We start from the raw sequence: 12,120 nt of genomic DNA on the forward strand, positions 1-12,120 counted from the left end.
CGCCCCTCCACTGCCCCTCACCCTCTGCCTGGAACCTGGCACCCCAAGCGTTCTCCGGAGTCACGCTTGTGTCCCGAAAGTCACTGTCACTTGATACTAAACGGTGCACATTGGCGTAAGTTGCCTCTTATTTCCACGTACATTTCTGGAAGAACTAGTTTCACAAAATAACAAAACAGTGACATTGTGACAGGCAGTTCAGGCAGCATTTTGAACTAGGGCCGAGGAGAGGGGTTTAAATACAGAGATACTTCACTTTGAAAGGCGCTGTTCGTGCCGGTGACGTTGCCACTCTCGGAGCGACCTTCGCGCGGCCCCGGCCCCGGCCCCGGCGTGGCCTTTCCCCCGCGGCTTGGCGCGGCCGGCGGTGAACGTGGACGCACTGGCTCCTCCGCGTAGGGATTTTCTTTCTTTCCTGTGAAAAACACAAGGACAGAGCCGAACTCCCCAAGCTGAACTCCTACAGGTCAGCCGCCCCGGTCAGCCGCCCCGGTCAGCCGCCCCGGTCAGCCGCGGGCAGGCACCGGCAGGACGAGCGGGCAGAGGCCCTTCCCGGCGCCCCTCGAAGGCCGGCGGCGCCCCTTCCCTTCCCGCGGGGCGGCTGGTGCCCTCGCCTCTGCCTTGTGAACTTCCTGGCCTTTGTTGACTTTCCCCTCCCTTCCCCGTTAAGGTACGCGAGCATACCTTTGCGTGTGTACGTGTGTTAAGTGCAGATCAACGGGTGAAAAGTACCTCTTGATTTTGTAACCCTCAGAGTAGGAGAAAGAGTAAAAAAAAAAATTCCTGTCACTGTCATCTGTTCATTTTTAATGAGCAATTTTAAAAAATTGAAAATAAAAGAGGAAAATGAATAGGTGTTGAACCAGCCCGTGATATGTAAATGCCAACTAGTAATTACCTAAAACCTCAATTTTCATTCTGTTTCATCTTGCAAAACATTTCATTTTCCCTGAGTGAAAACACTTCACTGGGGCTGTGGGAGTTCTAGAGCGGCCGCCTCTGGCCTGTGCCTCCGCCGGCTGGGGCTAGGGGGCGCTTTGGCTCCGCTCCGCCGCCGCCGCCGCCGCCCGCGCTCGCGTGTCCACCTCAAGGTTATTCCCCTCTTGCCATTCCAGTGGTTTTGCGCGGAGCCTTGAGTGGCGCCCCTCCCCCTCGCCCACTAGCCTGGTTTCGGGGAGCCTTCTTCCTCCGTGTCCTTGCGGAGCGTCGTATTGAATTTTGGCTGACCGAGCCTTCCTCTGCATATTAACTTTTCCCTCTTACCTGCCTGCAGCCCCTGGCTCCCACTCCGGAGCTGTCAGCGCCCTCTCTCCCTGTGAGGTTTCCAGCACAACAGTCTCTACTTTGTGTTTACTGCTGCTCCCTCTTTCTTTCCACTCTGCGGGCGAGGGCCAGAAGCCAGCGCTTCGTGATCGAAGCTCACACACGTGTCCTGCCACCCTCAGTGATGCTAGCCGCGACATTGCATTTCTTGTGCAAGCACCTTGCTTTTTCTTTGACTGGGGCTTAGGATCTGACACCTTTTGGGAGTTAATTGGCGCAGCGTCTTGGGCAGTGGCCTGTGCTGGCCCCGGCTTCCAGGCAAGCCCCTCTGCTCAGCCTGTCCGGAGCTGGGAAGAGGGCAGGCAGCACTGAGAAAGAGCAGAGCCTGGGGCTGTGCGCTGCGGCTTCGAGAGGTTTCTGGCTGCAGAAGCCAGACTTACGTCGTCCTGCGACCCTGGATCTGAGAGGGCTTTGCCTGGAATCGCAAGGAACACAGCCTCTTTAGTGAGATATATAGCTTCATAATTAGCCCGCTGCATTTTTTCACGAGTGCTAGCATCAGCGTTCTGCGACGTGTTTTTCTGATTAACAGCTGCTTTGCAACTATTTCCTTGTGCCACCGATGACCATATTTGTCAAGGAACTCCTGACAGAGTACTGATTTCTTACTAAAATGCAGCATTTCTGCTTGAAGAGGGTCTCAGCCTCAGCAAGGCCTGCTTTTAAAGCCAGCCCTTGTTAAAACTCCAGCTGGCTCTGGTCTAACGCTTGTTAACAGGGTTCTGGGTATCCATCTACTTCAGAGTCCGAGCGGAGGGACCTTTCACAGGCAATTTAATCTCTGAGCTGTGCTTGTGCCGCCGCAGTGCCTGGGGATGGGTTTCGGGCCCTTGCGCCGGTCACTTTCTTTTGCCCTCTACTTGTGATCGCGCTGGGTTAAAACGGACTTGACTTTGGTTATTAGTGTCTTTAATATTTGAATATTTTTTAATGTTTTAAAGTGGCTAACGAATGCACCCATTTGAGGAGATCGGGGGGGTAGCACGTCGGCACGCTGGAGTTGGTGGTGGTCCAGATAAGCGTCCCCGAGGTGATGCGTCAGGTTTACGTGTCAGGCGCCTCACAGCCCAGGCTCGTGATCAGGAAGCGCCGCCCTCCCGTGGCCTCGTGGGACAGATCAAGTGTGAGCGGGCAGGTCTTCTGTCGGGGAGCCGGGCACGCAGGCAGCGAGCGCCTCTTCAGTGGGGAACGCAGGAACCTCGGGTCTTCTCACCAGGCGTTACTCACCCTACACAGTGCATTTAACAGCACATAGTCCATCCTGGGCCGCCCCTGAGTACACTGTATTCCACTGATTTATGCAGTTCCAGGTCCCAGCCCTCAAACACAAATCTCGCTCAATTGGCCAATCGCGTGGGACCCAAAGGTGCGCTTTGCCCTGCAGACCCCCCTCTCTTGCTGGGTCGCCAGCTTCCTCCAGTGTAACCCTTTACTCCTCTTGGCACTTCAGTTTTGCATCTGACTTTCCATGATCAAATTTCCTCAGACGTGTGAATGGAGTTGATTGCAGCCCTGCTGTTTTGTTTTGCTTTTGAGGGGACGCAGGCAGAAGGCAGGGCCACAGGAATGGGGTGGTGAGAAACTTTGCTCCTGTTTTCTTCTGAGTTCATCGAAGTCTCTTATTTTTATGAAACCAGCTCGTAGCAACGGGCTGGCTCGAGGACCGCCAGCCGCATGTTTATCGCGGGTGCCGCAGCCAGGCAGGTGCCCAGGATGCCCAGGCTGGCTGAACTCACTCCCGCGGTGGCCTCCGCAACTTCCTGGCCCGCTTTACGTCTTTGACGTAGATGCGAAAGATTTGGCCCTAATTTGTGTAATTTAGTTGGGCACAGATAAAACCCATGAATAGTCACATTCATCTCCTAATTAGAGAATCCAAGGCCAGGGCAGGCCAGGCTGCAGCGCCCCTTCCCTTCCTCCCGCAAGGCGGGAGGGAGGAAGGGCTCTGACGGTGGGCGCAGGGGGCCGCAGACCCAACGCTCAGGTCCTCGGTGCGCAACGGTCCGCGCGTTATGGGGGAGACTGGGGCGTCTGTCACCACTGCGTGTGAATCTGAGGGCTGTGGGGGCCCAGACTGAACAGGCTCTTCCCCTGCCCCGCCCCTGTTGGGTGCCAGGCCAGCTCCTCTTGCGGAGGGAGGAGAAGTGTGAGGGGCAAATGAAGAAATAATTAGCGAACGGACGAGGAAGATCTCACGTTCACACGCACGCGCAGAGCCTCGCTGGTCGCTTTCTTATGCAGCACATCGCGTTGCGGCTGTTGCTTTGGCGGCTTTATATTTTTTGCACCTGGCGTAGTGATATCCTTGCTGTTAAATATGTGATTTGCCTGTCGCCTGCATTTTCAGACAGATCAAGAGGAACATAAACAAGTCCCGGATACACTTTATGTAGGTGTTTGGCAGTATTATTTTATATGGCTTGAAATTAGTGAATGGAAACTTTAAAAGAAATTGTTCATATTTTTGCAAGTTTGAAGTGTGCCGGGACTTTGTCAAATTCCCGTTAAAATAAATACGTCAATTTCATCTCCCTTCCAAATTCATTTATCTTGCTTTTTTAAAAGGTGTTTTCTACTTTACCTGATGTTTAAATTGGATTCGCTCGTTTATGCTGTTCTTTGCTATATCCCCCACGTTTTTCTTAAATGAATTACTAATGACAGAGCACTCCATCATTCCCTCTCCACAGCCACTTTAAGGAAAGCATGGTGATCTAAACCTTTTAACCTATTAAAGATGATTTTTCCCAATTGAATCAGACCCACCACAGGTGTAATAACTAATCATTTAAACTACACCTGCTATTATGTATTTTTAAGCCATTATGCGTGTTGGATAGATGATAATTCATGTTTATTGCATTGTCCGATGGATCCGTTTTGCCTACACTAGGCTGATTAATGTATTTAAAGAAATAAGAGATGCAATTTTTAAAAAAAAAATTGATGGAATGCGCCAAGCACTGCATTGAGTGCACCATTAAACCCATCAGAACTTTGCTCTCTGACCAGAAATGCATATACCAAGGACTATATTAAAAAAGCAAGGTGAAACCTGGGCGTTTTAGTGGTGGGATTCTGTTTTCTTTCTCTGTCATGGAAAATTTTGGAAGGATGAGGGACATGACACGCTGCTGTCTGCAGTGCCGGAGAGGAGGGCTGCGCCTCTGGCCTCGGGGGCTCAGACCTGCGCCCCACGCCCGTGGCTGCTGGTCCGCACACCTCGGTGTGGCGCTGTCCTGCTCTCGCCTGTGGAGGGTCCCCCCGCGTGAGGGACCGTCATTACCCCCAGCTGTCTGAGCTGTCCGTCTGGTGCTGGCCGGCGGCCGCGTGCCCGTCCACCCTCTCCTGAGCTGACCAAGAGAGCCTTTTTCTTTCTTCCTCTGCTACTTCCCTCTCTCACTTCTCCTAGCCTTTCTTTTCTCCTCCCCTTTCTGTTGATTCTCTTCTGCTTTCTCCTCTTCCCAATTGTCTCCTTTTCCTTCCCTCTCTCCCTCCTCACCCCCCACCCCGTTCTTTTTTTCCTCCCCTCTTCTTTCCTTCCTCTTCCCTCTCCCATTTCTTCATTAAAAGGTGGCCTTTTGGGGATGTTTAGTCAGATTGTTCTTGATTTGGGTGCAGCCCCCTGGGGGGAGTTTGTTGTTTTGGGGTTCTGGAACCTCCAGCATTGAGTTTCTCTAGCCCAGAACATGTTGGTTATCAGTGCGATTCAGGATGGCTAAGAGGCTCGTAGGGACACACGATGACCAGTCTCGAGGCGTGCTGGCGTGCCTTACCTGAGAGGCCTGGTCTGGGCGCCGGGGGTGCCTCCAGCCTTGGGTGAGCCCCACCGAGAGACCATCAAACGCAGTGGCCCTGATGTTCCCTCTCTTCGTTCTGCTTTGTTCTCATAGCTTTTGTTATGGGAGAAGGCTGTCAGGTCTCAAGATCAAATTCATGTAGGACACGAAGGGGAAGTTGGGAACTCAGATTCCACGTGCATTCGCGGTGCGAATCTCTGTCTCACTGTGACCTTGATTTGAAGGATCTTAGCAGGCTCCCTTGTTTGGCACTCTCTTAGAAATGTCTTCTTTCAACAACCTAGGAGTGATCTGTAGGGCCTGTTGACTTTAGCTGTAACATGAGACCGCATTATTCTTTTGGTTTTGTTCGGATGAATAGTGCCAGTCCCCAGACAGCCCTTGCTACGTGGGGCAGGTTGGCACTTCCCACCTGCCGGACTAGCGCCAGGATGGAGGGCAGGCCGCGGGGGCAGCCAGGCAGCAGGTGTGTGCTGAGTGATGGGAAGTTAATGCCCTCACTAGCTTCTCTCCTGTCTTCTCTTTGGCTTGGCTGTAGGTGGGCAGATTTCATTAGGTAATGTCACCAGAGGTAGGCCGAGAATGTCACTCCGCCAGCTTTTGACCACGAAACCCCAGGCTTTGTGCTCTGGAGGCGCCTCAGGGCTCAGCTCCGCTGTGCCCCGCCTCTGGTGCCACCTGCAGGGGCTGTGCCCCTCACATGCCGGCGGTGTAGTTGGGAGGTGGCCTGAGCCTCAGGAGACAGTGCAGTTATGTCTCCAGCTATGTGGCCCACACTGTGTGCACGGAGGATCAGCGAGCAGGAGACAGGAGTGGCTTCCTCACTCAGGGGAGGCTTGAGGAGGTGGACAGGCTGTCAGAGGGCCGTGCTGGTGAGTGCGGGGCATGGGCCAAGTGGAGACAGCCAGCGGCAGGAAACGGCAGCCTTGCAGAAAATAGGTGTAGCGTGGACACAAGTGCCGTGACGTGGATGAGGGTGACCAGAGGGCCAGCTCCCCAGCAGGAGGAGAAGTCAGCTTGAACAGGCCGAAGGAGACGTGACCGCGCGTCCTAAGAACTAGACTGCAGGCGTGGGCTGATAGCGTCAGCGGCCGGAAGCAGCAGGCAGGACCAGCGCCCGCCTCTCCTGCAGCTGGCTGGCATGTGGGCCGCGCGGTGGGCTTATTCCCGTGACCTCGGTGGAAACTTGTAGTTTTTTAATCTGGAAGCTCTGACTATTGAAGTTTACTTTCTTCCTTGCTTCTCTCTCCACCAGATTGCCACAGCAGTGAAGTTTCTCCAGAATTCCCGGGTCCGCCAGAGCCCGCTTGCCACCAGGAGAGCATTCCTTAAGAAGAAAGGTACGGTTCCTCTGGCCGAGAGGTTGCTGAGGTCAGGATGGCAGAGGGCCTCCGCCGCCATGACGCTGGCGGGCTGGGCTGAAGAGTTCCCCAGGGCGCAGCGCAGGGCCCTGGGCGAGGCTTCTGCTTTCTGGCCCCTATGAGCATGTCGCTGCTGCGAGTGATGGCTTTAGGTGGGAGGCCAGCTGCCTCAGTAACGAATGAGGAAGAAAGAAATGAAGGACGGGGGCAAATGAGATGACTGAACAGGTCAGGTTAAGGTCAAGCTCGGGGTCAGTCTGATTTACAGATTGAAGTGGTAAATTACTGGTTTATGGTATTTCTGCAAGCAAGGATCAAATGGATTTTGACAAATTCAATATTCTCCAAGGCAGAATCTATTCTGGCACTGCTGAAATTTAGGGTATTTCTCTATTTTTGTAAAATACGAAAAAGCTCCAAAACAAGAAACCTGGCTTTTCATTCTTAGAGTGTTTCACTTTCTAGAGATCTAGGACATTGTTGCAGGCTCTTATGTGTGATGTGGGGAAATTGAATCCCCCACCTCCCCAATTACTTTACCTTTCAGACTGGGAACATCAGCCCAAGAAGACTCTGGGTTTTGAAATGTGCGTCACTTGCAGCTGCAGTCCGCATGGGGTGGTTACGCAGACTCACAGGCCTGCTCCATGGCACCCACCTGAGCTCCACGTCCCCGTGCCAGGGCTGCCCTCGTGGGCTGTGGGCAGAGCAGCCCCGTGCCACTCACAGGCAGCGGTGTGAGGCCGCCTCCAGGCCGGCCCCAGGCTGGGTTGGGGGGGCACTGAGCGCTGGCTGGCGGCCTCCAGCTGGCCCCCCATCAGCAGCAGATTATTAAAATTTGGAGTGCGTTGGCTGGCCTCTCCACTCGCAAGCATCGTGCCATAAAAGAGTTTTTCCTTGAAATATGTGTACCTATGGGGAGTAATTAATCATAAAAGCTTGGGGATTTCAGCTCTCTCATCAAAGCACTGGAGCTGGGGAAAGCTGAGCCTAAAAGCTGTGCTGATTACCCAGGGTAACCTGAGACAGAATCTATGGTTGCCGAGAGGTCCTGCGCCCGGCATATTGTGCAATATTATAACCGCCTGATCTTCTCTGCCACTGACAATGACCAGTTATTCCTCATTTTCTCTCAAACGCAGCTGGGTTAGAATTTCATTTGCAGAAGGTATTTAGAGCAATTTAGAGACAAATGTCTCTGGTGTTTGCTCGGCACATCCCCACCGCAGGCTTTGCTGAGCAGTTTTAGTATCAGGAGCTTCATCTAATCTGTTTAATTTTAATAAATCCCTGACTGGGAGAGGAGAAGAGGAGAAAGAGAGAGAGAAACTCTGGACCAAATAATACTTCTTTTGAGTTAGTTGGCTAATAATTGCTGCAGAGAGAAAACTGTTTTTGCGCAGTTATTTGTGCTCTTGAAAAAATACCCAGCCCATTCATCCACTCACCTCCAAGTGACCGTTGCCCAGTGCTGTGCCCTGTGCCAGCCCTGGGGCCCCAGCGAGAGCAGGACAGGCAAAGGCCCTGTCTGCGAGGAGCTTACGTTCTGCAGGGGAAGGCAGGCAGTTCACAGTCGTGACAGTAACAGTGCTAAGTGGGCTGGGTGCTGTGGAGAAAGGTGAAGCTGTAGAGGGGAGGGGTGCCAGTGTTGGGGTGTCGGCACAGGGTGGCGTGCACATTTGAGCAAGTGGCTGGGTGGAGCGTGTCTCCTGGAGAGGGTGCCGTGTGAGCCAGGACCTGCGGGGCGTGAGGTGGCGTGAGTGGACACGCACTGCCCTGCTCCCTACTGTGGTCAGCGTTTGGGGGAGTTTTAGGCAGGAGGTGCCTTAAGAGGCACACCCCCTCTTCCTCGGAAAGAACCACAGGCATTAACCTTACAGTTAAGCTGGGAGTCTCTGGGCTTAATCACCCCTCTCCATTACCCTCTGCAGCGCTGCTCAGTCATTATCCACTTCCGAGTTGAGTCCCAACAGGGTGAGTTTTGGCAGGACCTTATCTGGGCAGCGAATTCCAGGGTTTGATTGGCGTCTGGAGAAGAAGAGCCCCATCGTGGATTTAAACTTCACTTTTTAAATTTCTGGCTGTCCTGTGGGTCTGGCATGTACAGCCAGCTTGCCTGGGCACTGTCGGTGGCGGGGGGAGGAGGGGGCACGAGCTGAGAAGTGGCATCCACCGGCCGTTAAAGCCAGCCAGCGGGAAGGCAGGCGAGCGGCTGGCGTGTCGGGAGAGGAGGGCCCAGGCTGGCACCCACACGTGCCCCCCAGGACGGCGTGGCGACTGGAGCCTGGCTCTTCCTAGCAGATGTCACTTCAGGGAATTGCAGTGCAGCACTGACTTGAATTATAATCTTGACTTTCTTTTTTTTAATAAACATCTCTTTCCTGAAAAGGCAAATCCAATTTTGTTTTTCTTTTAATATTATTTAATATTTAATATAGAAATTGAGGTCCCTGTAGTGCATGTCAGTTCAGTAGAAAATGAGGGTTACTTTAGGCGTCTCAGCTGAGTTTGTTTTATTGGGAAGCCACAGCCGCGAGCGGGGCTGCGTCCCGCCTCCGCTGCTGACACGTCCACGTCCGCCCGGGAGGCCGCGGAGGGCCAGTGGGCCGCAAGGGGCACCCGGACGAGGGCACTCGTTTCCAGGGGTCTTTTGTGTTTTGTGTTGGTGTTTTTCAGATGGCTTTGGATGCTTTAAAGTCTGAATGTGAAGTCATTAATGAGAAACATGAAGTTATTAGAATCATTTATCATTTTCCTTGAAGTTTGCACTGCTGTTTTGTGTAATTTACAACATTTCTTTCTTTTACCGGAATTTTTTTAGATGAAAGAGAAGAACAGCTGCTCACCTTCAGAGTACTCGAATAAGTGTTTTTGTTTCCCCCAAACACTTGGTTCGGCAGACGGAGCCAGCCCCACACGAAGGCTGCCGTGCTGGGGCGCAGCCCACACAGGACTGTCTCAGTGGTAGCAGCTTCAGGCCCGGGCTGGAGTAGGCGGTGCTCAGGAGGTCACTGTAACATTAAAACAGCAGAAAGTCAGCGGCTCGGACATCACGGTCAATAGGCTTCTGCTGACACCTTCTCCCACCTCAGAAGTAGGAGGTGGTCTGCCCGACTTGCATGACAGGCCCGGGTGTAAGGTGGGCACCAGCGAGGTCCGTTTGTGGAGGACCAAGGCCGAGGTGAGGTGGGCCGAGGCCGAGTTGTTTGTTAGCTTACCCTAAGGTGTCTGCTGCCAAGCAGGCTTCTAGAAAAACGATGAGCACTTGCGATTTTCTATGTAATGTTGCAGGAGAGGCCTGGCTGTGGGCTGACGCCAGGGCTTCTCACGTCCTTCTCAAGTTATAAGCAAAGGCTGGTTCTCTGTCATGTAATAAGCAGGCCAGAGGACAAGGAGAACTAAACAAACAAATCCCCACCACTCTTTCTGATTCTAAAAGGTGAAATCAGATCTTATCTTTCTCTGTTCCTGGAAGCAGAACCTCCAATAGCAAAACTGCCTCCTTGCTGGAAATGAACTTGAGGATGAAACCTCACGGTCTCAACCTTGGCTGTGGGGTAGAGGTGAGGGGCTTCTCTCACTGGAGTGTTTTAAGGGGGAGTAAATTCTTACACAGGTTTCAATTTAACTCTCTTCTATTACTTTTCTTTTTTATCATTTACGTCCATTTCATGAGGTAGTTTGCATGTCCTTGAATGGAATCTCGTTACCATGAAAGCTTTTTTAGCATTGATTTCATAACAGTCTTAATTTAATAGCTCCGTCATTACTGAGAAGCTCTGGGAGTGGGGCCCTGACTTTCCAGGTCACTGACCTTTTAATTACAAACCTTGTTCTGATGGCCAGGTTATCGACTGGACAGCTCCCAGCTTGTGCCCCCAGGATGAAAACGAAAATAACTGTGTTTCCTCCCCCATCTCCAGGACAAAAAAACAAAACTGTAACCTCATGTGTTTCTAAAATTAATTTTCTCCTTCAGCTTTACTTTATAACTAATTCTTTAATGTGTCTTATGAAGCAGGCCATCTTTATGTAACGCGGCTTTTTCTAGACCCTGGGTCCAGCAGATAGCTGGGCAGGGGTGGGGGTGAGGGAGGGAGACCGAGACCTTGCCAGCTGCCACCCCAGCTTCCTTGTGGCCCATTTCCTCGTCCCAGAAGCTCCTGCGGCTGAGCTGGAAGGCGCAGCCTCGTGCTGCGCGGCTGCCTGGCCCTCCTGACTCTTTATTAACGAGATGTGGCTCGTGGATCGTTGAGGTTCATTCCTGTTCGCTGGGGTGACTGAGCCCTGTGCAGCGTGGACACGTTTAAGAGACACGCCTGTTCTGAGACAAGTCTGGTTGGTGCGATCCTCTGAGGACGCTCCTCGCCGTTGGAGTGACCTGTGTGAGGAGTTGTGCTCCGCCCTGAGCTTTGGCAGAGTCGGCTGACCTGGGATCTCTCTCACTGACGGTGAGGAGGAAGAGGAGGTGTGGACAGCGGCTGCTGAGTAGGATGGCCATCAGGTCGCTTTGCGCAGGGCCGTCCTGGTTTTTGGCACCGGAATCCCTCTGTCCTTGGTCCTACCGCAGGCCTGGGCCAGCGGGTCACACCAGCAGCACGGGCCTTCCTCCGGGGAAAGCGCTTCAAAGAGCACAAAAGGGGAGTGTTTTGGGAAGCCAAGAAAGAAGAAAAAGCGAGACAAGCCCACTGGCCATCGGTCCCCCGGGAGACCCGCTGGCAGCAGATGGCTTCTCCCTCAGACCCTGCTGCTATCCCTGCCCGGGCCCTGCCCTGGCGTGGGCCCAGCGCAGAGAGCCTCTGGGGGTGGAAGGCCGTGCCCTGCAGGTGAGCGAGGGGCGGCCGGTGCCAGAGCAGACAGGGCCGCGTGCGGGGCCGGGCTCGCGCCTGAGAATGATTGAGCTCCTCCATCCATCTGCCGCGCACGGACGTCTCCTTCCTGCCAGGCCCGCATCTGCATATCCGTCACCTGCTGTTCTGGACCAGCCTATTCATCACCCTGACTGGTGTCCCCCCATCAATTTTCCTGCTCCCCTTGTTATCCAAACTTGTCTCGACTCCACAGATTTCTCTCTGCATCCAGGATGAGCGCCGAGCACCGCGGAGGAGGGCCGTGAGCGCGCCCCCTTCAGAAGGGGAGCCCGTGGCATTTGTCCCCCCTCACCCCCGAGAAGACTGAGTCAGGTCACTGCCACGCTTCCCCCACGGTGGGGGACAGGGGTACAGAGGAGCTTGGGGTGGGGGGTGGGGGAAATCTCTCAGATGTATCCGTCTGCTTTGAGCTGTTCCCCTGGAAACAAAGGAGGAGGCTCCTGCGGACTTGCTGTGTGCCGCGGCAGCCCTTTCACGCCGCGGGCTTGCCGCGAGTGTTACGGGGCGCGAGTGTTACCGGGCGCGAGCCGGCCAAGACGGCTGCGCGGAGAGGGGAGCCTTCCATCCCCCCACTCCCTGTGCTCTTTCCCAGAGCCACCGCTGTCAGGCTCGTGTGTCACTTCAGAGGTTCGCTGACCGTGTTCGAAAGCATGTTAACACCTTTACTCTCCCCCACAGGAACAAACACACGGCCTGCGTGCGTGGCCTTCTGCTGGCCGGCCACTCAGGGGTCCTTCCCCGTCGGCGCGCACAGGTCGGCTCCGC

General features: G+C 53.9%; 1 protein-coding gene across 1 annotated transcript in view; it reads left to right on the forward strand.

The window, feature by feature from the left end:
* Positions 1 to 12,120, forward strand: part of PEX14 (peroxisomal biogenesis factor 14) — a 105,430-nt gene that overhangs the window by 38,292 nt on the left and 55,018 nt on the right. The window contains exon 4 of the mRNA XM_004678504.2: positions 6,379 to 6,463. Coding sequence (XP_004678561.1) covers positions 6,379 to 6,463 — 85 coding nt within the window. The remainder of the gene's footprint in view (positions 1 to 6,378; positions 6,464 to 12,120) is intronic.

The sequence above is a fragment of the Condylura cristata genome, unplaced genomic scaffold, assembly GCF_000260355.1.
Source record: "Condylura cristata isolate star-nosed mole 26May11 unplaced genomic scaffold, ConCri1.0 scaffold00008, whole genome shotgun sequence".
NCBI classification, from domain to species: domain Eukaryota; kingdom Metazoa; phylum Chordata; class Mammalia; order Eulipotyphla; family Talpidae; genus Condylura; species Condylura cristata.